The sequence below is a fragment of the Hirundo rustica genome, chromosome 19 (assembly GCF_015227805.2).
Source record: "Hirundo rustica isolate bHirRus1 chromosome 19, bHirRus1.pri.v3, whole genome shotgun sequence".
NCBI classification, from domain to species: Eukaryota; Metazoa; Chordata; class Aves; order Passeriformes; family Hirundinidae; genus Hirundo; species Hirundo rustica.
Genome location: NC_053468.1, coordinates 1,195,397 through 1,219,406, shown reverse-complemented (window position 1 = coordinate 1,219,406; position 24,010 = coordinate 1,195,397). Strand labels below are relative to the sequence as shown.

General features: G+C 59.9%; 1 protein-coding gene across 2 annotated transcripts; it reads right to left on the bottom strand.

The window, feature by feature from the left end:
• Positions 1 to 1,184: 1,184 nt before the first annotated feature.
• HNF1B (HNF1 homeobox B) lies at positions 1,185 to 23,239 on the bottom strand. 2 transcript variants are annotated; one of them, XM_040082464.2, is made up of 9 exons: positions 22,902 to 23,239; positions 18,457 to 18,656; positions 16,964 to 17,228; positions 16,097 to 16,338; positions 9,447 to 9,610; positions 6,070 to 6,202; positions 5,791 to 5,982; positions 5,278 to 5,396; positions 1,185 to 2,999 (listed from the first exon to the last, which is right to left on the bottom strand). In XM_040082464.2, exons 1-9 carry the CDS (start codon positions 23,237 to 23,239, stop codon positions 2,979 to 2,981), a joined length of 1,674 nt encoding a protein of 557 aa, XP_039938398.1. In that variant the 3' UTR covers positions 1,185 to 2,978. The 2 variants fall into 2 exon arrangements, with proteins under 2 accessions (XP_039938398.1, XP_039938399.1); XM_040082465.2 differs by having other exon boundaries at positions 16,964 to 17,150.
• Positions 23,240 to 24,010: the final 771 nt, after the last annotated feature.

The following is a 24,010-nucleotide window of genomic DNA, read 5'->3' as shown; positions in this document are numbered from 1 at the left end:
GACTTTTTCCTGTCTGCTTCATCACACTCTGCTCCGTGGGAGTCACCTGCTCCATCTGTGTCTTCATTTGGATGTATCCTCTGGCCTTTTCCCCACCTTGTTTTTTTGGCTCTGTCCTCTTCCTTCACCACATCCCTCTCTGGTGGGGTCAATTCTCAAAGCCTTCTTTTCCCAAGGTTTTCACTTACCTTCTCTGCAGAGCTGTCTGGAGAGCAGCACTGACCCTGGATCATTCACCAAAGTGGTTCTTCACACCCCGAGCTCCATCCTTTCAGTCTGTGCCTCTCCTACAGCTGGTGCAGAAATCAAGCCCCAAAAGGTTCTGCACCAGCTCAGCTGCAGCAGGTCTAGTGCCTCTCCCTCCCACCTGCTTCCCCCTGGATTGTCCATTCCTCCCTCTGCAGGGCCGGTTCAACCTGGATTTGCACCAGCCAGGGAAACTTCAGCATTACTTCACATCACCATTCACTTCACAAAGGTTCCACCCTTCCCCAGTGCTGCGCTCTGAGCCACTCAGCTCTGTTGGCTCTCCACAGTCAAGGATCCTCAAAAGCTTTCCAGCCCCTAGAGCACACCCTGGCACCTCCCCCTCGGGCTGCTCTGACCCAGGGGCTCAGCATCCCAGGCGGATGGGGCTTGGCTTTGGCACTCCCCTCCTAATTGGTTTGCTTAGCACTCGGCTGCTAAAGTCAGCAGGGAATGAGGGAGAAACCGTGCTGGGCTGAGGGCAGCGTCATTAGGGCATCATTAGGAGGGTGAGGACATGGGCGTCCCCACCTCCAAAAACCTCCGGTGATTCCTGGCTGATATTCCTGGGGATTCACAGGAAATGCTGGACTCCCCATATCCAGGCAGGATAAATATATATATATATATATATATATATATATATATATATATATATATATATATATATATATATATATATATATAATATTATAATAGATTTTAAATATATATATTAAATATTATAATAGATGTGTGTGTATATATATATATTTTTATATATATAATCTCCATATAAATGGAGATGATCATTGCAAGGGACAGCAGGAGGGACGTGCCACCAGCCTGTGTCCCTGTCGGCCTGACCCCTGCCCAACCACCACACAGGATCGCTGTGGAGCTCACAGACCACGCAGCAGCAAGGACTCAGAAGAAATGGTGTTTAATTATGGTGTACATTAAATTAAATGTAATTCTGAATATTGGTCTCCAGACTCCTGCTGGCTTGTTCACCGTAGGGCAGCTCCTGTCAGTCCCAGCGAGGGTGAGGGTCCCACTGTGCCAGACAACTGAGGCAAAGCCCAAAGAGAGCATCCAGTGTTCTGCTTTTTACCACTGGTTCTCCATCCATGGGCACCTCTGCTGCTGTCCATCTCTCTAAATCCCTCTCAGCAGTTGGCACATGCCACAAAGTCAATGAAAATCAGCTCAGCCAGGGAGGGTTAGATCCATTTACAGAGCAGCTCGTGTCTCACAGAGGGCAGACGATGTCTTTAACAGCTTCTGTGGCTTTGGGAGGTTGGACTTGGGCACCCAAACTCCTCCAGGGCTCTGGTGTGTGTCCTCAGCGGGTGCCTGAGGGGCTGGACGTGCCCTCACCACGGAGCTGGGATCATTCACAAGCTGGAGATCTTTCTGCAGAGCTTTCCACGAGGGAGCAGCTGCCAGCTGAGACAAGGCAGCAGCTGGAGCGTTCACACCACGGCCCTTATTCCATCCATCCATCCGTCCGTCCAGGGCACCACGAGGACGAGAGCACCCTGGGCACTGGGAAGGGTGGAGCCAACAAGGTTCACCATCAACTGCAGAAGGTGGAAAGAAGCCACCTGTACTGGCCATTTACTGGGCAGGAGATGAGGCAGTAACTGGGCACCCAACCCCTTGTGTGCCCTGAGGGAGGAGGAAAGGGAGACAGTCTCTGAACTCCTCTGGGGAAGATCCCATCACAGTTCCGTGTGGCCTCATTCACTCTGTAGCAGCGGATGCTCCAGGCTCACCTGGAGGCAGCTGACACTTCCCAGCAGCTGGGTGTGTCCACCAGGCTGCCGAGTCCTTCCCCGCCCTGCCAGAGCCCATCTCAGAGTCCCCAAAAGCAGGGAAGTCCGTGGAGATTAATTTGTAGTGGCAGTTGTCCGCACATGGATCATCCAGGTCCTGCCAGGGCTCCGCTCAGCTCGCCCTGTGCCCTTCCTTCACGTGGGATGTCACCGTGCAGGGGACACGTGTCTGCCTGTCCCCCTGCACGGCAGAGCCCAGCGCTGCCTGACCAGGGTCCTCACCAGCCCCAGGATTGGAACGAACTCACTTAAAGGGAAAAGAGAAATACAAAACCAAACCCATCCTCAGCTCTGACCTTTACCATTAAAAAAAAAAAAAAAAAAAAAAAAAAAAAAGGAGAAAAAGAAGATATTCAGAACCAATATATACAGATGGGAGAATTGCACTTAATTACAGTAGTTTACATCCATTTGACAAAATTTACTTCTTTTTTTATATAAATCTCTATGTATAGAAGTGGGGAGGACAGAGCAGACTGTACAGTTTAATTGGCTCAGTTCAACAACACATGCAATTCCTCCCTCCAAACGCCAAGTAACAGACCCCGGTCCCTCTCAGTGCGCCGAGTGGAGGAGCATCACTTAAACACGATCCATCTTCCCCTTCTGCCAGTTCCCAGCACAGCTCGTGCCTTGTTCCTCGGGAGAGCCTCTCGCAAGGCACAATACTTCTCAGGAAAAAAAACAATCCCCAAGACGCATCTCGGAAATACTGCGTGGAGGGAAGGAGCGGCAGGTCCCGGCTGGGCTCCGCGGCTCCGGGCGGGTCCCCTCGAGCCCCGGCCCCGTGTCGGGCTCCTCGCTGCTGGGCTGCGCTCCGGCAGGCGGCTCCGGGCTGCGAGCGCAGCTCGCCGGCGGGACGATGTGGAGAAGAAGATCCCGTTGCTACGTGCAAAAGCAGCGAGCTGTGGAGCATCACCAGGCTTGCAGGGGACACTGGGGAGGGAGAGAGAGCGGCACAGTGAGCGGCGGGGAACGAGGCAGGAGGAGGAGGAGGAGGAGGAGGCATCACCTCCTGCACCGCTCCGCAGCCTTGGCGCTGCTCCGCTCAGCCCCGAGCCCTCCCTGGCACCCCTGTGGGGGAGGCAGTGGGAAAATACTTTCTTAGCCAGCTATTGCCACCCTCTCCCAAAAATAATAATGCTAAAAAAGGTCCTGTTTGTGCCCAGGCTGTGCCACGCAGCCCGGGAGCAGCCAGGCGTGAGGCCGGGCTCGGCCGGGGTGGGAGCGGCGCCGGGGGCTCCTCGCCGTCCCTCAGCATCGTCCCCATCCCCAGGGACAGAGCCAAGCAGCCTCCCCTGCCTCATCCATCCCACTGCAGAAGCCCCTTCCCCATCCCTCTCCACCCCTGGGGTCCCCCCAGTCCCCGGTGGGCGGGGGGCCAGGGCTGGGGGTGACCTTGCGGGCTGGAGCGCACAGCAAACATCGTCAGCAGGAGATAAGGAGACGCCAGGAGCCTCCCGTGACATGTCATTAGGGACTGGCCGTGGCTATCAGGTGTTTGCCAACGTAATAAACATGGTGGCTCGGCCTCAAGCGTTGTCAAAGGAACAGGGAGGTATTTGCCCCTTCCAGGTCTCATAACAACATCTGATAAGAGACCCACAGCAAGCGAGGGGACAGCTGGGGGGTGAGCAGGGACCTCCCTCCAGCTCCGTGCTCCCCGCAGGACCCGGAGCGGCCACCTCCACCACAGAACAGCTTTTGGGGGCTGGTGGGGGCTGCCTGCCTTGTGCTGAGGCAAAGTGTGGAGGAGCCAGGGCACAGCCCCTGGTAGCCCCAGTCCGTGATAGAAACCCAAATCACCAAAAACGTTCAGGTATTTGAGCAGTTTGGGTGGTGAGCAGCATTTATGGGCCCCCTAATGCTGAGTCTGTCACACTTGATTCACCTCTGGCTAATGAAACTGCTGACCAGCAAGAAAGAAATCCATGTCCAAAGATAATTTTTTCCAGCTGCAGCTTGGGCATCGAATGGTTGGTAGGAAAAGAGACCCTGGGGGCTGGGAGGGTCTGCTGCTGGAGACCCTGCCCTGGTGCTCGAAGGATGTTTATCGTGTATTGGGGGTAATGGGGGGGTGGATGTCCCTTCACCAGAGCAGGTGAAGGGTCCTGAGCCCATATCCCCCTGCCCCAAGCCATGACACCTCCTCCTGCTTTAAAGAAAAGTGCAAAATCGCGACGGAGGCGGAAAGCCCCGGGAGCCCCAGCCCCGCGGGCAGGGTGATGGCGGGGCCGGAGGCAGCAGCGGGGATGGCCGGGCTCTATCTCCCTGCCAGGGACATTTCCTGTGTCCCGGGGCTGCCGCGGCCAGCCCGGCATCAAAGGCAGGAGAGCTCGATTAATCAGGGGCAGTTCGGGCTGAGCGCGCAGCAGATGGGCCGATAAAGCCGCACGGAGGAAATGGAGCTCGGAGGGGCGGCCGTGCCTGAATGGTCACCCTGAGACCTGCACACAGAGGCATCCCCGGGGGGGTGGCGTTCGTCACCCCTTCCCGGGCACCCCGAACCCCCCGCGTCTCCCCTTTGCCGCCCCAGCCCCTTCCTTCACCCTCACTAAGGGTCTCACAGCGGTGCTGGGGGGGATTTCACTGCAATCCCACTCTGTATTTACTCTGTGGTCATTGCAGACATTTTTTTCCCGTCCCCCTGTCAAACCTCGGGAAGAAAGTTTATCTGAATGCAAGTTCAAGGCTTCTCTCTTATTTATCTAGCGATCAATAAGGGCCACATATTTCCCACAGTCCCCAGAACTGGCTCTCAGAAAGGGACTATTGTCTAAGGAAAGCCTCACACACCCGATTTGAACCTGGGTAAGTCTGGCCTTACACCTGCAGTGGGCAGATGATAAAGGTTTATGGGCTGGGGGAAGCTGGGGAGCCTTGGACTCCACTTGACTCCAACCAGGGTCGATCCCCCTGGGCACGGGCGGCAGAGCCTGCTTGGTTCTACCTCCTCAGCCCCGGCAGGATGCTCCCACTCTCACGGAGCTGCCCCACGGATGAGCAGGGCCTGCCTGGGGCCACCGAGCGTTAGACAAAATCGCCCAAATCGCCATCAGTTTCGGAAGGGGCTGGAGCGTGGTCCTCGTCCTCAGCTCCCCACGTGGCTCTCTGCCACTCCCACCTCCAGCCCCATGTCCAGAGGGGGAGAAGCTCCCCTCCAGCCCCACGGCCCCACCCCGTGCCCCCTCCGCCTCCTCGCTGGGGCCATTACCTGCTTGCTGGAGGACATGTTGGTGAGCGTGCTGATGCTGCTGGTGTCCGTCACCACCATGGCCGAGGGGAAGCGGGAGGTGTGGGAATACTGGGGAGGCTCCTGTTTGTGTGCGTACACTGCGGGCAGGAGGGGACAGGTCAGGGAAAAGCCGCCCCAGCCCTCGCTACGGCAGCTGCAGGGATGGGAACGGGCAGCAGGGAGACAGGGATGGGATAAAACCAGCCAAGGGAAGGACCCCCGCCGCTTCCCTCCAAGCCACTGCGTTCCCAGGCAGCAGCTCGCCCCCAGAAACCCGTGGGGACTGAGGGGCTGCGGCTGGACCAGACGGATGGAGCGGGGGAAGGACGGGATGAGGCAGGACGTGACCACCCTGCACCGCTGAGCATCCCCTGGGCTGGAACCGCGAGAGAGGGGCAGCAGCTCGGGCAGGGGAGAGAGGGAGCAGAGCACAAGCCGATTTCCCATCTGAATTCGCTCCCGGGGCCCTTGGCAGCTCCCCCCAGCCCTTACTGTGTGAGTTCTGCAGCTGGGTCACGGTGGCCATGAAGGGCTGCTGCGTCATGTGGCCAGGGGACTGCTGCATCAGCGGCTGCTGGTGCGGGCTGTGGAGCTGCTGGGAGAACTGCACCGGCTGCAGGGCTGCCAGGCTGCCGGCCACGCTGTTGATGACGGGGACGCTCTGAGCCTGCGAGGTGTTCAGGCCTGGCAGCAGGGAGAGAGCAGAGCGGGGCGTCAGCGCCGGGCAGCGTCACCCTGGCGCGGGGACAGGTGATCTCGGGGCGCACTTACTCTGGGCGATGGCCATGACTCCCGAGAGCGGCGTCATGATGAGGTTCTGGGACTGCTGCGGGTTGTGGTGGGACAGGCTGTGGATGTTGGTCAGGGTGCTCACCGGGGGCAGCCCGCCGCCCGACACCGAGATCTGCGGGGAGCAAGGCAGGCCAGGCACCGTCAGAGCACGGCCAGGCGTGCCCCCAGCCCCCTCTGCTTCACGGGGACAGCGAGGGCACCAGCAGAGCCCCCTCTGCTTCACGGGGACAGCGAGGGCACCAGCAGAGCCCCTTCCACCTCACAGGGACAGCGAGGGCACCAGCAGAGCCCCCTCCGCTTCACGGGGACAGCGAGGGCACCAGCAGAGCCCCCTCCACCTCACAGGAACAGCGAGGGCACCAGCAGAGCCCCCTCTGCTTCACAGGGACAGCGAGGGCACCAGCAGAGCCCCCTCTGCTTCACGGGGACAGCGAGGGCACCAGCAGAGCCCTCTCTGCTTCACAGGGACAGCGAGGGCACCAGCAGAGCCCCCTCTGCTTCACAGGGACAGCGAAGGCACCAGCAGAGCTCCCTCCTCTTCACAGGGACAGCGAGGGCACCAGCAGAGCCCCCTCTGCTTCACAGGGACAGCGAGGGCACCAGCAGAGCCCCCTCCACCTCACAGGGACAGCGAGGGCACCAGCAGAGCCCCCTCTGCTTCACAGGGACAGCGGGGGCACCAGCAGAGCCCCCTCCTCTTCACAGGGACAGCGGGGGCACCAGCAGAGCCCCCTCCTCAGAGGGGAGCAGGCTGCAATCCCACCACGCTTCACCCCATCCAGCCCCTAGAGCCCCAGGGCGCAGACCCTGACTGCAGCACCTCAGCTTCGTGTTAATGTACAGCAAAACAGCATTGGGAAAGGCTTTGCTGGCACCGGCTTCCAGCTCCACTGGAGCATGGCACCGGAACGCGGCACATCCCAAGCCTTTGCTGTTTTGTACCCCAAGTCCAAGCTCCAGCCCACGGGGACAACTGAGGGCTCTTGACACTCATTAACTTCTAACCATGGTGCTTGTAGGGGAAAGTGGGACCTATAAACTCGGGAGAGTGAAGAAAAATGACAGAAAGCAGGTTAAAAGGGCCTCGTGGTGATGATCTTAGTCACCAATCTGGCAGGATACCGGTGAGATGGGGCGGGTGTGTGCAGCCAGAGCCAGTGCCCGGGATTTTGGGCCAAAGTTTAGGGATCAGACAAAAGCACTTGGCATGTGCTGCGAGGACTGGAGCTGGTCCCCAGGACATGTAAATGCCTCATTTCTTTAATGGCTGCACCCTCCCCTAATCCGTGTCGTTAGCCCTCTTGCACTGAGTGACCTCAATCCCAACTCAGAGCCATCCCTGCACCCTTCAGGTGACATTTCTGGACACCAGTTCCGAGCACCTTGTTTGTTTTGCACATGTGAGCTGGAGATAGCAATTGAAACAAATCCATCAATAAATTCCAAAGCCCGGGAGTGACTCACATTTCCTGATCCGGTATTTTCCACTTTCAAAGTCCCTTCAAGGCCAGATTACACCACACTCGGCTGCACAAGTCAAACAGCTCCCGGCAAGCACACGCCGCTCCGCTCGCCTGCAGCCCCAGCTCCTCTCACAGGCTGTTTAGCCCCAGAGCGCTGCACCTGGACTGTGCATGACTGGAAAAGACCCTCCAGGCCCTGCAGCCTCAGGGCAGAGCCTCTGGCACTAACACACCCAGGCAAACCCTGCAGCACAGCGAGCCACGGCAGATTGCTGGAGCCTCAGCAACGCTCTTTCCTGAAAGATGCAGCAACTTCCTTGGCAGCTCCTTGTTTCATGCAGGGCATTAAAGGCACATGTTTACCTACCAGAAACCACAGCCTACAGCATATTTCTATTAAATCACTTGCAAGCACCAGCTAGCCCTGCCTGGAGATCAGAGATAAGCTGGCAGAGCCGCTGTCCCCACGGCGCTGGGCAGCGTCTGTGCCTTGGGGGGAACTCAGCAGTGCTCCTCTGCTGCGCTTTACCAAGGGGCTTTTACCAGTTTAATCTGCTCCTTTCCCTTCTCCCGTGCTGCCCAGCCCCTTCCAGGGGTCTCTGCCCCGATCCCCGGAGCTGGCGGGGGGTGCTGGCATTGCCGGCTCCTCGGGGACCCCCACCCTGGGCATGCGGTGCTGCCGCCGCAGCCTTTATCCCTGACTCATTTTATGGCTTCCAGGCTGGGGGTTGTGAGGCTCAACACACCCCTGAGGCGATCTGGGCGTGCTGGGGCAGAGGGAGAGGGCTGGGGGAGCCGGGGCATCGCTCTGCAATGTCCCCCGGCTTGGCAGGGGACGTTTGGCTTGGTAGGGTGAGTGCCCGAGCCCCAGGGGCTGCACAGAGACCCTCTCCCGACAGAAGGAGGGCACAATGGAACGGTGCCATAGCTGAGGAAGGGGACAGCCAGCCCCTCCACGGCCACCCGGCTGTGCCGGGAGACCGACGGCATGGCCCAGGAGGGACAGCCCTCTGAAAATGGAAGTGAAAACCGGGGCAGGACCGGCTTGGCCCCGTCACCCAGTGCCATGTTTGACTTTCGATTTCAGCAGGGGAAAAAAAAAAAAAAAAACAACAAAACCTCCCGGAAAAGCAGCAGCTGCAGGCAAACCTCTGCCAGCCTGCTGCAGGGACGGGCTGTGCTCTGCTATCCCATCCCATCCCATCCCATCCCATCCCATCCCATCCCATCCCGTCCCGTCCCGTCCCGTCCCGTCCCATCCCATCCCGGCCCCAGCCCCTGCACCCCCTCCTTGCCCTGCTCCCTCCCCACTCCTCCAGGGGCTTGGCACCAGGAGGGGCACCCCGAGCTCTCGGGCCCTGCACGGGGACATGTCCAGCTCCACGGGGATGCTGATGTCCCATCTCCGCTCCCGCCACGCCGATGTTGGCAGCTCTGCCCAGCCAAGCCCCCAGGACACGGCAGAGGGGAGGGGGACAGGCAGGAGCTGTGGGGCCAGAGCCAGCACCAGCAGCTTCAACCCCCTGGGTGGAACCCGGGACGGGAAGGTCCCTGCTCGCAGGGAAAGCTCTTCCCAAACTTGGGAGGGCTTCGGGGGAAAAGTAACGAACGAGTATTTTATCGATAGCGTGTCACGGGCAGGGGAAAGCAAACAGCGATCCACCCAGCGCCCTGAGCCCGCGATCGATGAACCCCCGGGCCCTGCCAGATCCATCTCGGAAAACACTCCGTGTCCCACCGCTCCCGCGGGGACAGCGGCACCCGGGTCCCCCCACAATGCCCCATTGTTCAGCCCGGGCCGCGTGTGAAACCCGGGGGAAAGCGTGTTTGCTCTGCCCGCTGGGCCCTCTTATCTTATCAGCGCCGCCGCCACAATGGGCCAGGTGTACTCACCATTTTACCTTCGGGAGAGAGCAAACCGTGGCCCGGGTCCAGGCCGGCCGGGGAGACCTGCTGCAGGACAGCCTGGCTGGTGGTGACCATGGCACCGCTGCCGTGGTGGCTGATGGCCCCCGAGGACGTCGCCTCGCCGCTGGCCGCCTGGCTGTACCGCACCCCTGCAAAACAGCGGCCTCGGCATCACCCGCGGGCGCCAGAGAGGTGTCGGGGTCCTGGCCGCCCCCGGGACCCCCCGGCCCTCCCGCAAGGACGCGGACGGGCACGAGCGATGCCCGCGGATGGCAGACGGGAAGGGGAGCGCTGAGAAGCGTCGGAGCGCCTTCCTTCCTGCAGCTTCCCAGCTTGTGCCCGGCCGCATCTCCTGGAATTACAGTGAGGAGCTTGTGGCCGGAGCTGCCAGTGCCATGGGGGGCAAAGGGAGCCCCACGCCCGCCTGCCCCCCTCGTGCTTCCATTCGCACGGTTCACAGCCGCGCTGCAAATTCCTGCCCTTGGATATTGGACACTGCCCTGGGGACCCTGCACCCTCTATCTCACCCGTTCCCTGCAGCCCCAAACATCCCGAGCTGCCCAGCTCCGTGGCTCCCACTGTTTTCTCAGGCCCTTCTGCACCCGATTCCCTCTCAACACCCTCTCCACAAGTGTATGATTAACAGGGCAGCGCAGCAAGGCAGAGGGACCAGACACACAGCAGCCCCCCAGAGCAGACCCCAGCCCTCCACCGCCCCGGAGGGAAATCTGGCCGCAGCACAGGTCTTCTATATAAATATATTTAGTTTGGCTAAAGCACCCCAGGCTGATAACCATATGATCGGCCGTGTGTCATGGAAAGGCATCTACAGATCACAAATAATTAACTGAGGAAAACCCATGGGAAACAAAAGTGTCTTTTACGGGGCTGCCTTGACAGCTACGGTGAAAAGTCATTTATTAGGAGGAGTCCAGCCCTGTGCTCCCAGCCAGGTTTACTGAACTGGGATCGAAGTGGTGCGTGATGGACGGACAAACCACGGCTCTCCGGGGGAAAAAACCCCGTGGTGGCAAAGCCCACCCTGCCAGCCACCAGGAGCATCATCCCCCCGTGACCACTGCACAGGGACACTGGGGACAGCTCCTCAGAACGACCCTCACAGGGGACCTTCAGCCTGTGGCTGGCTCCGCGAAGGATGCTCCAAGGGCTGCTCTAAAACTGATCTCCGAACCAAGGAAAAGCAGACAAATAACAGCTGGAGTCCGGGAGCTTTCCACCAGCTCCAAAATCATCTGCCCAAGCACAGAGCCCCCCACACCCCCTCCACCAAAACCACAACACAGTCACCCCGTAATCGCCTCCGAATTTTCCCCATCAGCTGGTTAAACACGGCCCGCAGATAGGAATCTCCTCCCGACGTCTGGGTCCTGATGATTTCCCAGCAAACCCCTTTATCCCCTGATAATAAAAGAATGTCCTCTGGCAGGTGGATATTTGGCGGCCCGAGTGGACGTCCCTGCCGTGAACAGGGTAAACATTACTCAACCCGGGCACTGTCACACACATTCCTCCCGCGGCCCCGGCCCCGCTCAGAGGGTGCTTCACCCCGGGCCGGGATCCCGGCGCTGCTGAAACAATGGCAGGGGAGATAAAGCAAAGCCCTTTCTTCTGGGCGTGATCCGAGAGATAGAGGAGAGCAGCAGACGGCTCCTCTCGCAAAGGAAATCACAGTTTCTGCCGTCCTCAAGCTCTTGTGGGCTCAGTAAGAACAACAGAAAAAAAAGTCAATTTTAAATGCAAAATCATGCCCTGTCCAGCTGAGGGGGTGGTAACTCGTGAGCCAAGCCACCCGAAGCTGTGAAGTCGGCTTTAAAACACACAGGAGGTTAAACGCTGATTTTCAAGCTCTTCCTCGCAACCCCAAGGACGAGACTTTGATTGTTTGAGGAACAATAACCAGCGCCGAGATTCCCAGATAGGCTGGGGACTGAGATTTTGGGTCTCCAGATAAAACCACTGAAGACTCTGTGTCTTGATGAGGAGTCTTGATGAAGATTAACTCTCCCCAGGAGAGCCAGGCTGGGCTCTGGAGCCGGTGACAGCCCCACCAAGGACCCTGCTCAGAAGCCGCTTGCTGGGCAGGGAGAAGCCTTCTGCTTCCTTTAGGAAGCATCTCTCCCCACTGGGCTTTCCCCATTCCCACAATGGCAGGGAGGGCTGTTGTTATTTATGTGTCCCCAGGGCTGGGTTGGATTTGGGCAGACCAGATCATTAATATCTGGAAGCCACCACAAGGCATTGTTGCTGCTGTCACTGCTGTAACACACGGAGCTCCCTGATGATGGGGGAGCCTTTCCTCTGAGCTCCCAGTCCTCCCTCAGTCACTGAACCCCGGGATCCAGCCCTCCCCTGGCAGCACAGCCTCGGGGAGCTCCCCACAGAGCCCCCAGAGCCGGGGTGAAGGCAGGGGCACAGCTGCTTGCACCAGGGCTGGAGGATTCCTCCCGGAGCCAGCCGGGGGCTCCGGCACGCTGGGTTTATGAGCTGGGCTCAGACAGCCATCAGAGCCCAGCACAAGGGTTCTCCTGCTGCTCTCCTGTGCCTCCACAGCTGGACACAGCCCTTGTGCAAAGGGATTTATTCCTCCTCAGTCTCCTCCTCAGGAGAGGAGCCTGGATGGGGATCACCGGGAATGGGTCTGGCCATGAAGCCTTCCCTCCTCAAGGCTTCTTTTTTTTTTTTTTAACTGGAGCTCCAGCCATAATATAAAAGTCTGTTTATGGGACGGGCCATTGTGTGGCCCCTGAGCTGCACAGCCTGTGAAATGTTTTACTGCTTTCCCCTGCCCCAGACGAGCCGCAGGGTCCGGCTGCCATAGCCTTAACCCTGTTCCAGCCGAGGCACGGGGACAGCAGCGCCACAGCCCCGGGGCAAGGGGGGCCTGTGCACCCTCAGACAGCCCCAGCACCTCCCTGGGGTGCCACACTCATCCTCCTGACTCGGCTTTGGGGGGTAGTGGAGGCGCTTTAGGGCAAGGATCACTCTCTTTATCACTTTCATCACAGCCTTGTGCCATTTCCTCAGAACGCACCGGTCCCCTGCCTTTGGCAGGCACCAGCAGCGAAGCAGTTTGGTTGTGCTTGGCTTTAAGTCGTGCTTGATATAAATAAATTGTATTTTAAATAAAACCTCATTGTACTTTTAACTGTCTTTCCCATGCAGAGGGAGCCCTGCTGCCACCGTGCCCCAGGCTCCAGCGTCTGCCCCTTCCCCCAGCTGCAGGCTGTACTTCTGCCCAGACTTCACCAATGTCCTGCACATCACCAGTAATGCCAAACCCCAAAAACACCCCAAAAATCTGATCTGGTGGTGGCGGGGATTCAGCTCTGAGCCCCCAGGATGCAGCCACTGGTGTGGACCAGGGTGTGAAAGCGGGGTGAGAAAAGCAAAGTGTAATTTTTGGGGTCATGCTGGACTCGGTGATGTTTCCCCCACTGACGCCGTGGAGAACTTCACCCTCCCAAAATTCAGGTCCGGGCAGCGCCGAGGGCAGCTCTGATTTTTGGGCTGCCACTCAAATTGTCCCTAAAGTGTTAATCTTGCTCAGTTACAGAGGTGCATAGTTTATATCCATTATAAACCCGTTTATGGGGACTAGACCCTCCCATTTCGCTGCTGTCATAAAGTTCTAATTACCCCCATAAAACGGGGGGAAAGCTCCTAACAGAGCACTGTACCCACCGAGCCCCACAATGCGCCCGACAGTAAAATATTACAACTGCTGGCACCGGGTCCCAGCCAGAACCAGCACCCCAAGGAACACCAGGAAGGATCCAGGTATAAACCAGGGTACCCCCGGAGCGAGGCTTTGCTGATGGGTGTTGGAGCCCTGGGCACTGAGAATTCCAAAAAGCTCTCCTTTAAAAGGAAAGTTAGAACACTTCCATTGCCCTTTGGGTTTTAGGAAGAATCTCAGGGGTGGCACTGGGTTATTTTTATGTTTATCTCCATCTATAGAGATATCTAAATGTGTATATATATATATATATAAAAAAGCAATGCATTTTAATATACATGTGTATATATATATATACACAATATATACACAATATATACACCTATATATGTATGGAAATGTGATTATTCTGATACTGCTCTACTACTCTGATTTTTGCTGAGCAGGGATGGAGGGATGGATGGATGGATGGATGGATGGATGGATGGATGGATGGATGGATGGATGGAGGGAGGGATGGATGGATGGATGGATGGATGGATGGATGGATGGATGGATGGATGGATGGATGGATGGATGGAGGGATGGATGGATGGATGGAGGGATGGATGGGATGGATGGATGGATGGATGGATGGATGGATGGATGGATGGATGGAGGGATGGATGGATGGATGGATGGATGGATGGAGGGAGGGATGGATGGATGGATGGAGGGAGGGATGGATGGATGGATGGATGGATGGATGGATGGATGGATGGATGGATGGAGGGATGACACCCTGACCCCAGGGTGGAGCCCCCCAGGACAGGCTGAGCTGATTCCTTGGGGCTGGGGCTCTGCGGGGCGGGCGGCTCTTTGTATGCAGGGCGGGCTCGGGGGGCGGGCGGCGCTTCCCCTAATCTCATCAATGCCCCGATTGTCTTCGGGGCTCTTCAAGATAAAAATGGCATAAGCCAGAGTCTACGGCATGGCACCGAGATAAAGCCCCGAGTCACCTTCAAATCAAACAGGGAACCAAGATCGCTGATAAAACCCAGAGTAAGGGAAAAGTCCAGCCTCGGAGAGGAGCCTCCGAGATAGAAAGGCTTTCAGTATTTACCTCCAAATAGTTAAAAGCTACAGCTCCAGGCTGGACAGATGGGTCCCCAAGAAGAGGCCGGAGGATGTTTGACTTTTACAGCTCTCATCCCTGCCCCGCTGTCATTCCACCCTTTTGCGAGACCCCATTGATGTCCCAAGGAGAGGCGATCCCTCTTTGTCCACGGGCACAGGAGAGGTTTGCAGCTGCCCCACAGCTCCAGCCCCATCGTTTCCTGCCGGGGACGTCACGGGGGCCGGCCAGGGCGGGGGCAGCATCCCGGAGCTGTCATTAAGCTGTTAAGGCATTGAGCGGCCCAGACGCCGCCACACCGGGGCAAGGACAGTTCAAATCCCAGCATGGACAGCCAGGATGGGGTCAGCCAGGCAGCGGGGCCAGCTCTGAACCAGGAGCAGATCCCCAAACATCTCCCGGAGGAGGCTCCAGCAGCCATGCACCCGGGGTGGTTTTTGGGGAGCCAAAAGCCTCTCGGACCCAGCTCGGTCTGAGCGCCCTGAAGCAACCACGGCTGAGCTCCATCCCTGCCTGCCGCCCCCAAACCAGCCCTAAAACCCCGCAGTGTCCCTTGTCATGCCCATCTCCTCCTCCTCAGGATGGATACAAGCACCGACCGGCAAGAAATTCCCGCAGCCAAGCCCTCCTGACCCCTCCGGAGGGGCTCTTCTCCGCAGCCATCACTCCTGCCCCGCTCAAAAGCCCCTCGGGACGGGCTGTCACCGGCCCTATAGCCACGGCCGGCCCCTGCTGGCACCGCTCCGACGGGGAAATAAAGGTTGGGGCTTAAGGGCCCTCCAGCCCCAAGATAAATGCCCGCGGTTACAGTAATTGCTGTCCCCTAATAGAAGAAAACAAAGGCTCTCGGGGGGTGCCCCATGTGCGCTGGCAGGCCGGGGGCACATCAAAGGCACCGGGGTTCGTTCAAAGCCCCGGCTTAATTGTCAATTAAGCATGCACGGGGGGGGACAACGCCGTGACAATGCGGGGCTGCATGCTGGTGGGGCATTGTGGAGCCCGCCGCGACACCGAAAACAGCTGATTCTGCTGACAATGTGCTTGTAGGGCACCTTGTAAGCAATCAGCCGCTGACAGGAGGGCAAACGTCCTCCCCGTCCCCGCCATTGTGCGGGGCATTCCTGGGGCAGGGTCACATTTTGGTCACCGCTGGCCGGTCCCCGGGATGCTGCCGCTGCCTCCCAGGGGGATGGGATGTGGGATGTGCCCCGGGTAACCCCTCGGGAGGCTGCACCGGCGTCCAGCCACCCCTGGCAGCGTCCCCGGGCTCCTTGCCCTTCTCCGCCGCTCGGGCTCCTTTTGATTTGCCTTTGGAACGAGCTGGGCGTGGGTGACGAGCCGGGCAGGGTCATTTCCAGGAGGCGGCTGGTTCCAGCCTCCCCGGCAGGGCTGTGCCAGCGCCAGGGACGTGGGGCAGTGGGGACACGGCACTGAACCCCCACCCTCGAGCCCCTGTCCCGGCGGCTGCAGGGCGCAGGTGAGGGACAACGGGGATTGCTCTCCCAGCAAAGCCTCTCACCCCTGCCCGCCCCGATGAGCCCCCGCGGTGGGCAGCGCCCTCCCCACGGCGTTATCTCCCACTTTAACCCCCCGGGAGTGTTCGGCGGCTCTGCCCTGCTCGGTGCCCCGCGGTGGGCTGCATCCCACGGCTCGGCACCGGCACGGCACGGCAGGCACGGGGCGGCTCCTCCTGCCCGGCCGAGCCCACGCGGAACTGCCGTCATTCAAACCGACCGAGCATCCCCGCCCTGCACACGCACAGCCCCGCGGGCTCGGCACCCCCGAGCTGCGCCGCCACCCCCCGGCCCCCGGGCGAGGGCTCACCTGGCATTTTGCTGGGCGGGGAGGCGCTGGGCTGGTTGTGGTGCGGGGAGCCGTGGGACAGCAGCAGGTTCATGCTGTGCGGGGGCTGGCCCGAGCTGTAGGCGTCCATGGCCAGTTTCTGACGGAAAGCCTCCTCCTTGCGCCGGTTGGCGAACCAGTTGTACACACGGACCTCCGTCACCAGGTTGGAGCCCAGCCCGTGCGCCTTGGAGGGGGACACTCCTCGCTGCAGACACTCGGCCCTGCGAGAGCAAGGGGACACGTTGGAGCAAGGCTGCTGCTGGGTGGGGGGGCAAGCAGGGGGCTGGGGAGGCAACAGACCCGGGGGAGTTCCAGCCCTTCCTGCAAGCCCGCCTGCTCCCTTCGACTACAGCCACGCTGTAGAGGTCATCCCTGCTCCCTCTGATAGTGCTGGAATGCTGCAGCATCCCTGTGGTACCCCTGTTAAATCCCTGTATCATCCCTGTGGTACGCCTGTTGCATCCCTATTGCATCCCCGTAGCATCCCTGTGGTATCCCTGTTGCATCCCTCTATCATTCCTGTGGAATACCTGTTGTATCCCTGTATCACCCCTGTATCATCCCTATTGCATCCCTGTATCATCGCTGTAGCATCCCTGTGGCATCCCTGTTGTATCCCTGTATCACCCCTGCATCATCCCCATCCCAGCCCTGCCCAAGCATGGAGCTCACTGTGCCCCAAACATCCCCCAGAGAGGGAAATCACGGCAAGGAGAGGCCTGGCAGCCGGGCAGTGCCGTGCCGGGAGCCGGGAGCCGGGAGCCGGGAGCCGGGAGCATCTCCCGCGTCCTTCGGGAGCAGTGCTGAGGCCGTGGGGCAGCCCAGGCCGTGTGGGGCAGCCCTTACCTGTTGCACTCCTCCACCAGAGTCTCACGCTCCTCCTTGCTGGGGTTCTTCTGGCGCTCGTAGGCTTGGTACAAGATTTGCTGGGAGGCCGGCCCCCACTTGAAGCGATTGCGCCGCATCTTCTTGCTGGGGGTTTCGGAGCAGGCGTCGTCGAGCTGGGCAGCCCCCTGGTTCTGCTGATTGAACTCTGGAAAGAGAAACAGCAGCTGATCCTGACTGCCTTTGTCTGTCCTATTTCCACAACCCTGGACTGTCTGGTTGAACTCTGAAAGAGAAAGGAGCAGACGTGAGCCGGCCTGTGGCCGCCGCTCGGAGTCACCGTCCCGCGCCCAGGTGACCCCCCCGCGTCCCCTCCCGCAGCCCCCCGAGCCCAGGGCAGGCTCTGGAGCGATCCAGGCGCTCCGAGCCACCCAGCCCGGGCCGGGGCCAGCCCGCTGCCGCCCCCGTTTAACGGGGAGGCGTGTGCGGGGCATGCTACGGCCGTGCATATTCATGGGCAGCGCTCCTGCCAGCCCGCGCTCGCTTCGGGGGGATTTTTCCGAGCCAGGAGCTGGGCGGGATGGCTGCAAAGCCCCCCGAGAGGGTGCCCCTCTCTGCTCGCCCACGGCCCGGTGGGACCCCGGCCCCGTGCCCGCGGCGGGCGGCACCAGAGGTGACCTTCGACGGCCGCCCCGGCCCCGGCGCTTGTCACCGCGGCAGTAAAGCGAGATTAATGGCAGGGTTTTATTATTCCCAGTTTTGCAGGGGAATTCTCCCTCTTTTTATAATGGCTTTTCCCCCTCCGTGACGGGAGGGGAAGGCACAGGGCAAGGCTGGAGCAAGGCTCTGTTTGCTCTAAACGTCTCAAGGTGTGTTTTCAGAGCAATGGCATTCGGTGCTAAACCCTTTTTCTGCGCTTCCCGCCTGCTGGATGTCGCATCCTTTCGGAGAAGGGAGGCAGAGCCCTTTCCTGGGGGGTGTCAGGGCCACTCGGGGCTGCTCTGAGAGCTACGGGACACATCCCAGGGCAGGGAAGAGCGGGAGAGGGGCACAAAGGAACAGTCTGTGTGCTTGGTCAAAATCATCTGCATTTTAAACAGCGCAGACGGCCCCAAACCCTGCTCCAGACAGCAGCAACTCAGGAGTTTTTAATTTTCTTTCTCTATAGTTTTTGAGTTTAGTTGAAAAAAAAAAACAAAAAACGAGTAGCCTGAAAAATAACAAGGAAGAGGGGCAGAGGTGGGAAAGGCACCTAATTGTGAGCCATCATTAATTGCTTTCCCAGCTCTAACAAATACAAACACCCAGAAATTCGGCCGTGAGGATGAGCTGGTGGGGAACCCTTGCCGCCAAGAGGGGCTCTCACCCAGTTTTCCTGCACCTTAAATTCATTTTGCTTGGAAAACTGTTTTGGGGAGACGCTACCCAGCTGGGGTCAGGGGGCTGTGCTGGCGCCCAGGGCGGGGCAGGGACGCGGGGACCCCCTCAGCCCCCCTGTTCCCACGGGTACTTACGCCGGAGGATCTCCCGCTGCTTGCGGACGTACCACGTGTACAGGGCAGCTCTCTTCTGGGTCTTCATGGGGGTGCCCTTGTTGAGGTGCTGCGAGAGGTGGGACTGGTTGAGGCCGGTGACATCCACCACCTCCCGCTGCGGGATGTTGTGCTGCTGCATGTAGCCCTTGATCATCTTCGCCGCCCGCCACGGGTCCTCGCTGTGGGCAGGGAAAGCGAGGGTTAATATCTGCTGCCGGGGAGAAGCCCCCAGTGTTTGCTGCTTCCCAAAATGGAAACCTTCCATCACTATTATTATTATTATTATTATTATTATTATTATTATTATTACTGTTTCAGAAGGACACAAGATCCTTAGAGCCCCCCGAAAGAGCCCAATCCCACCGCGGGGCTGGCGGGATGGGGGCTCACACCCACCCCAGGGCTTGCCAGCCAGACTGTTCCCGCAGGGAGGGAGAAGCAGAGAGGATCCCAGTGTCCTGATGGGACACACCAAGGTCTCCTTAGTGCCAGCAAAGCTCCTCCAGATCCTCCATGGAGGAGCTCAGCCCATCCATGAACTGCTGCCGGCGCGATTTCCCCCGCGGAAGACGCGCACACGCGGTGGATACGGACCTGGACGGGCATGGGAAGCCCATCCTGGCCTCCCGGTGAAGAAAGAGAAGAGCTGGGGATGTTTTTCCTGCCCCTGCTCGGGGGTGCAGCACCCACACTGTGCCCGTGTCCCCGGGATCGCCAGCAGGGACCCTGCACAGCCACCGGACCCCACCCGCCGCGCTCCCTGTGCGGCTTCTTCCTTCCATCCCCGCAGGGAATCTAGAAATCTCAATATCCCCCTAGAAGGGACCTATTCCCTCGCCCAGCTGTGCGTGCAGCGACCACATGAGAAAGGGTGAGGAGCCGAGGTCAAACCAGGCACAGAGACCCCAACCAGTCCCCGAACACAAAACCGAAACCAAAGCCCCCAAATATTTCGAGTCATTCCCGATTATTATTAAACACTTGAATTTGGTTCCTGTAGGATCCAGGTGTAAATGACCCTTCTGTAAATCACACTACTTTACCTTGGAGTAGCTGATTTAGGGTGTGCTGATTTGGGTCTTTTTATTTTAGAACAAATAGAATTGCAGCAGAAAATCCAAATGCTGCCCATGGTCTTTAGCCCTACCAAACGCCCAGTGTGACAGCAGAGGAACAGGGAGCGCACCTGTGCTGTACCCAAGACCCCAGGGTTTGTTCTGGGCTAAAAGGGAGCACTTCCAGCACTGAAAAATCGGTGTGAGCCCAGAGCTGGTCACAGTCCTGCACTCAAATAATGCGATACCTCAACGCCGCGCTTGGAACCGCCGTCCCACTCCTTTCCCAATCCATTACTTATTTTGGATCCTTCAACTTGTCAAGTGGAGGGGAAAGAAAAAAAAAAAATAACAAAAAAAAGCCCAACAAGTGAATTTCTTACTTTTTTTTTCCTGAATGCGGCCTGAAAACAAAGCTGGTTGGATCCACAGCAAGAGTACCGGAGCAGAGCCAAGCAGGGCTTTGTCACACCCCGGGAAGGAGCCACGGAGCCTCCCTGGAGCCTCTGAGCTTGTGCCCAACCCTGCATCCTCCAGGCAGGGGAACCCCGCTGGTTTGGGGGGTTCCTTCCCATGGGATGGTTCCCAGGAGAAGGTGGGAAGAAGGAGAAGGATGTGGAGGAAACGTCCTTCCAGCGGCGCCGGGCAAAGCCGCCGCGCCCAGCTGAGGGGCTCGGGCAGACCTTTGGCACAGGAGGTTCGTGTCACCTAACTGATCCCACTAATTAGTGATTAATAACAAGTTAATGAAACTAAGCTCATTTTCATTTCTAAGGGCGGTTTGGTTCACAGCCGAGCCCAGTTTTTGTCGGAGTGAAACCGTGAGCCAGTGCATCCGAGCACACTTGGGAAACGTCAAACGAGCGACTCGGGGGCTACAGACGAGATTTTGGAATTTGAATAAAATTCGGCCACGTTTTGGCTGGGGAAAAATATCTGAGAATTAGCAAAAAAAAAAAAAAAAAAAAAGGTCCCAGAATTTCCCTCCGTTTATTTATTTAATTATTTTTTAAAAAGGCTTTGCCCTTACATTTCCAACGTGTCTCACACTTACACTTTCAAAACAATTATTCAGCTCTTAATTTCTATGCAGTGATTTTTCCTTTACAAATCAACTTGACCGTATTCAAAAGGGTTAAACAACCTGAAACCAAACCCAAACATTTGTTTCACGTTAACAAAATGTTTGGACTTGACCCAAAATGAGTTTGAGTGTTTGTTTGGCCTCTTTTTTTTTTTCCTTTCTTTTTTGGTAACCCAAAAAGCCAGAGAGGAAAACCTTTTGAATCAACACCAGCCCTTTTTCTTTGATTCTGCCACCAAAATGAAATAAAACAAACATTAATTGTCCAATCTGCAACGGGACTTTACTTAGAAACAAAACCAAAACCCTGACCCAATCCAGGAGTGGCCTCTAATATTGGAAAACCAGTTTATAGCCCTGGCTCCATGACCCTTCTCCACCAAAATCATGGAAAGGTGTTTTTCTTGCACAAAATTAGCCCCACAAAGCCCGGCTGCCAACGCTGCCCGAGAAAGACTCGGAGGATTTCCCCATTCAGCCTCACACACAGGCGGGGGGCAAATCCTGTTCCTCTTCCCAGGGACCCCCCGAGCAGCTCACCCATTTTGTCAGCCTCAAAACCAGGTAAATACACTCCACATCCTCGGAGAAATATGCCAAGAATTTATAGGGATGGATTATAAACCCGGCTCCCTGCAGAAGCGACGTCCTGGTCAGCATCTCCCTGCACACCAGGACATCGGCTGTGCCGCACTTCTGGGGGTGGCTTTGCTGGGTCCCCAGGGCTGGTGGCGTCCCCAAAGTCCCCAGATGGGATCGGGGTGCTCCTGGGATTTTTTATTGCTCTGGGTGAGCCCTGGCAGTGGGATGGGGCAGGGAGGGAGCCATGGGAGCTCTCAGGGTGAACCCACGGGGACACGGCACCCATGGGTGGGCAGAAAAGCCACGGTCCCGGAGAGCTGCAGGGCTGAGCGACCGCAGGGATGAGGGAATAGCCCGAGGGTGACTCCAGGGGATGTGGGAATTCCGGGACGCCGGCGCAGGAGGAGAAGAGGGGGCTCAGCCCCCAGGCACGGCTGCAGTCGGTGTCTCCCGGCTCCCCTGCCCGCTCCCTCTCCAAGTACAAAGGCCTCTCTCAGAGCAAACACGAGCTCTTTGCAAAGGCTCCTCAGGGACATGTGCCCGCTCTTGTTTGCACCCAAGGCAAACTTTGCACAGAAACACCTGCGGGAGCGCAGCGATCGCGGGGCTCGGCCCGGCTCCGCGCCCCCGGCCACCGCGGGCACCCCGGGCGCGGATGTGGCCGGCAAGGAGGGCGCTGGGGACGGGCGGGAGCGCCCAGGGGTGCAGGGCTCCGTGCCAAGCGGGAGGGGTGGGAACCCCTCGGGAGATGGATCCTCCCTGGCGCCGAGCCCCCGCGGCACCCCAAGGCTCGCAGCCCGGGCAGGCGCGGGTGACACCGCCCCGTCCCCAGAGCTGCCGGGGCAGGAGCGCAGCGCCGAGATCCCGCGGTGTCGGGGGAAGAGCCGGGGCCGTCCCCGGGCTGGCAGAGGGCACGGGCACACACGGGCGGCAGCACCGGGCACCGCGCTGGGCACGGCAGCGCCCGGCGGGGCGCGCACGGACCGACCCCGCCGCACTCGGGGCCGTCCCCGCGGGGCTCCCACCTGCTCACACCGGCGCGGCCGCCGCTTTCCCGGGGCTCCGGAGCGGCGTCGGTGCCCCCACGGGCCGGGGGCAGCGCTGCCCGCCCAGCCCGGGGCTGCCCCGTTCGGCCCGGCCCGGTTCCGAGCGGAGCCGCATCTAGGGATGGGCCGGAGCGGAGCCGCCGCCGTCGGGGGTTCCCTCCTCCTCGCCCGCTCCCGGGCCGCTTTACAACCCCGGCAATGAGTAACCCTCCGGCCCGATCGCCCTGATCGCGGCCCTTTGTGTATCTTTCTGTTGATGATTTATAGAAATAAATTAATAACGCCCCGGGCTCCACGTGGTGCGGTTTATGTTTGAGCCGCCGGCGCGGAGGGACGGAGCGGGCGGCCGGTCCGAGTCCCCGCGGCCCCGGCACCCCCGGAGACCCGCAGCCCCGACGGGGCGGGGGAACGCGGCCGAGGGCTCCGGCTGCCCCCTGCCCGCTCCCCTCCGCCGCGGGGTCCCGTCCAGCGCCGGGCGAGGGAGCGCCGGGACCCGCACCGGGAGCGACCGCGGGGCGGGCAAGGGAGCGCCGGGACCCCTCCCCGCGTCCGACACACCGGGAACGACCCCCGGGCAGAGCGCTCGGGGCCGGGGCCGTCGGAGCGAGCGCCCGCGGGCGGGTCCCGGCGCGGGCGGGGAGCGGCCGGTGCCGGTACCTGATCATCCTCTCCACCTCCGCCCGCTGCTCCACGGCCTCCTCCGTGTTGAGCGACTGCAGCTCGCGGAGGATCTGCGGCGTGTCGAAGTCGTCGCCGTCCTCGGAGCCCTCGTCGCCCGAGAGCTTGCCCTTGCCGTGCCCGTTGGCCAGCGCCGGGAGGGCGGCCCTGCCGTCGGGGGCCCCGCCGGGAGACAGCGGAAGGCTCTCCAGCTTGACGCCGAAGCCGGCGGCGGGCACCATGTCCTCCAGGGCGCGGATCAGCCCCTCCTTGGTGGCCCCGGAGCTGAGCAGGGCGCCCAGCAGCTCCCGTTGCAGGGCGCTCAGCTGGGACACCATCCTCCCGGGTGCCCGCCGCTCGCCTCCCTCCTCCCCGCTCCGCCCCGGCCGCGGCTGCTGCGGGCCGCGGGCCGCGCTCTACCAAGCCATGACCGCCACCATAAGGCATTATACCTTATGCAAATCAGCGCCAAGGCCTCTCCTCCGGCCCCCGCCCCGGCCCGGCACGGCTCGGCCCGGCCCTTAGCGCCCGCCGGGGCGGACTTTGCCTCTCCGCCGGCGGGAGGCCCCGGGGGAGCGGCGGGGGCAGCGCCGGGCGGGACGGAGCGCACGGCACGGAGCTCCCGGAGCCCCGGAGCCGGCTGCCGTCGGGGGTCCCGGTGCCGGCCGGCGCCCCGGGGAGGGAAACGCCTCGCTCTGCCCGCTCCCCCCGCGGCCACGCCAAGACCCCCGGTGGGTTCGGCTCCCCCGGGCACCGTGCCCGCGCTGGAAGGGAGCCAAGCCGAGAGCCCCTCCGAATCTCAGAGAGGAGATTTCGCCCCCCCCGTGTCCTCTAAAGGGTGGGGTCCTGCTGCCCAAGCCCCGGCACAGAGCGGGAACAGGCTGTGAGGGTCCAGGGGAGCACCCCAAGGACGGGGGCTGCCAGTGGGGGCCGTGGCCCCCCAGTGAGAGGGGACAGGCTCTGGGGACAGGCTCTGGGGACAGGCTCTCTCCCATTTAGCTGTGCAGGACATGGAAGGACACCCGGCAGCAAAGGGGACACTGCGGGGACGGGGGTCACAGGGGACACGAAGCCCCCGCTGACCCTTGGCAGCGGTCAGGGCCGGGAGC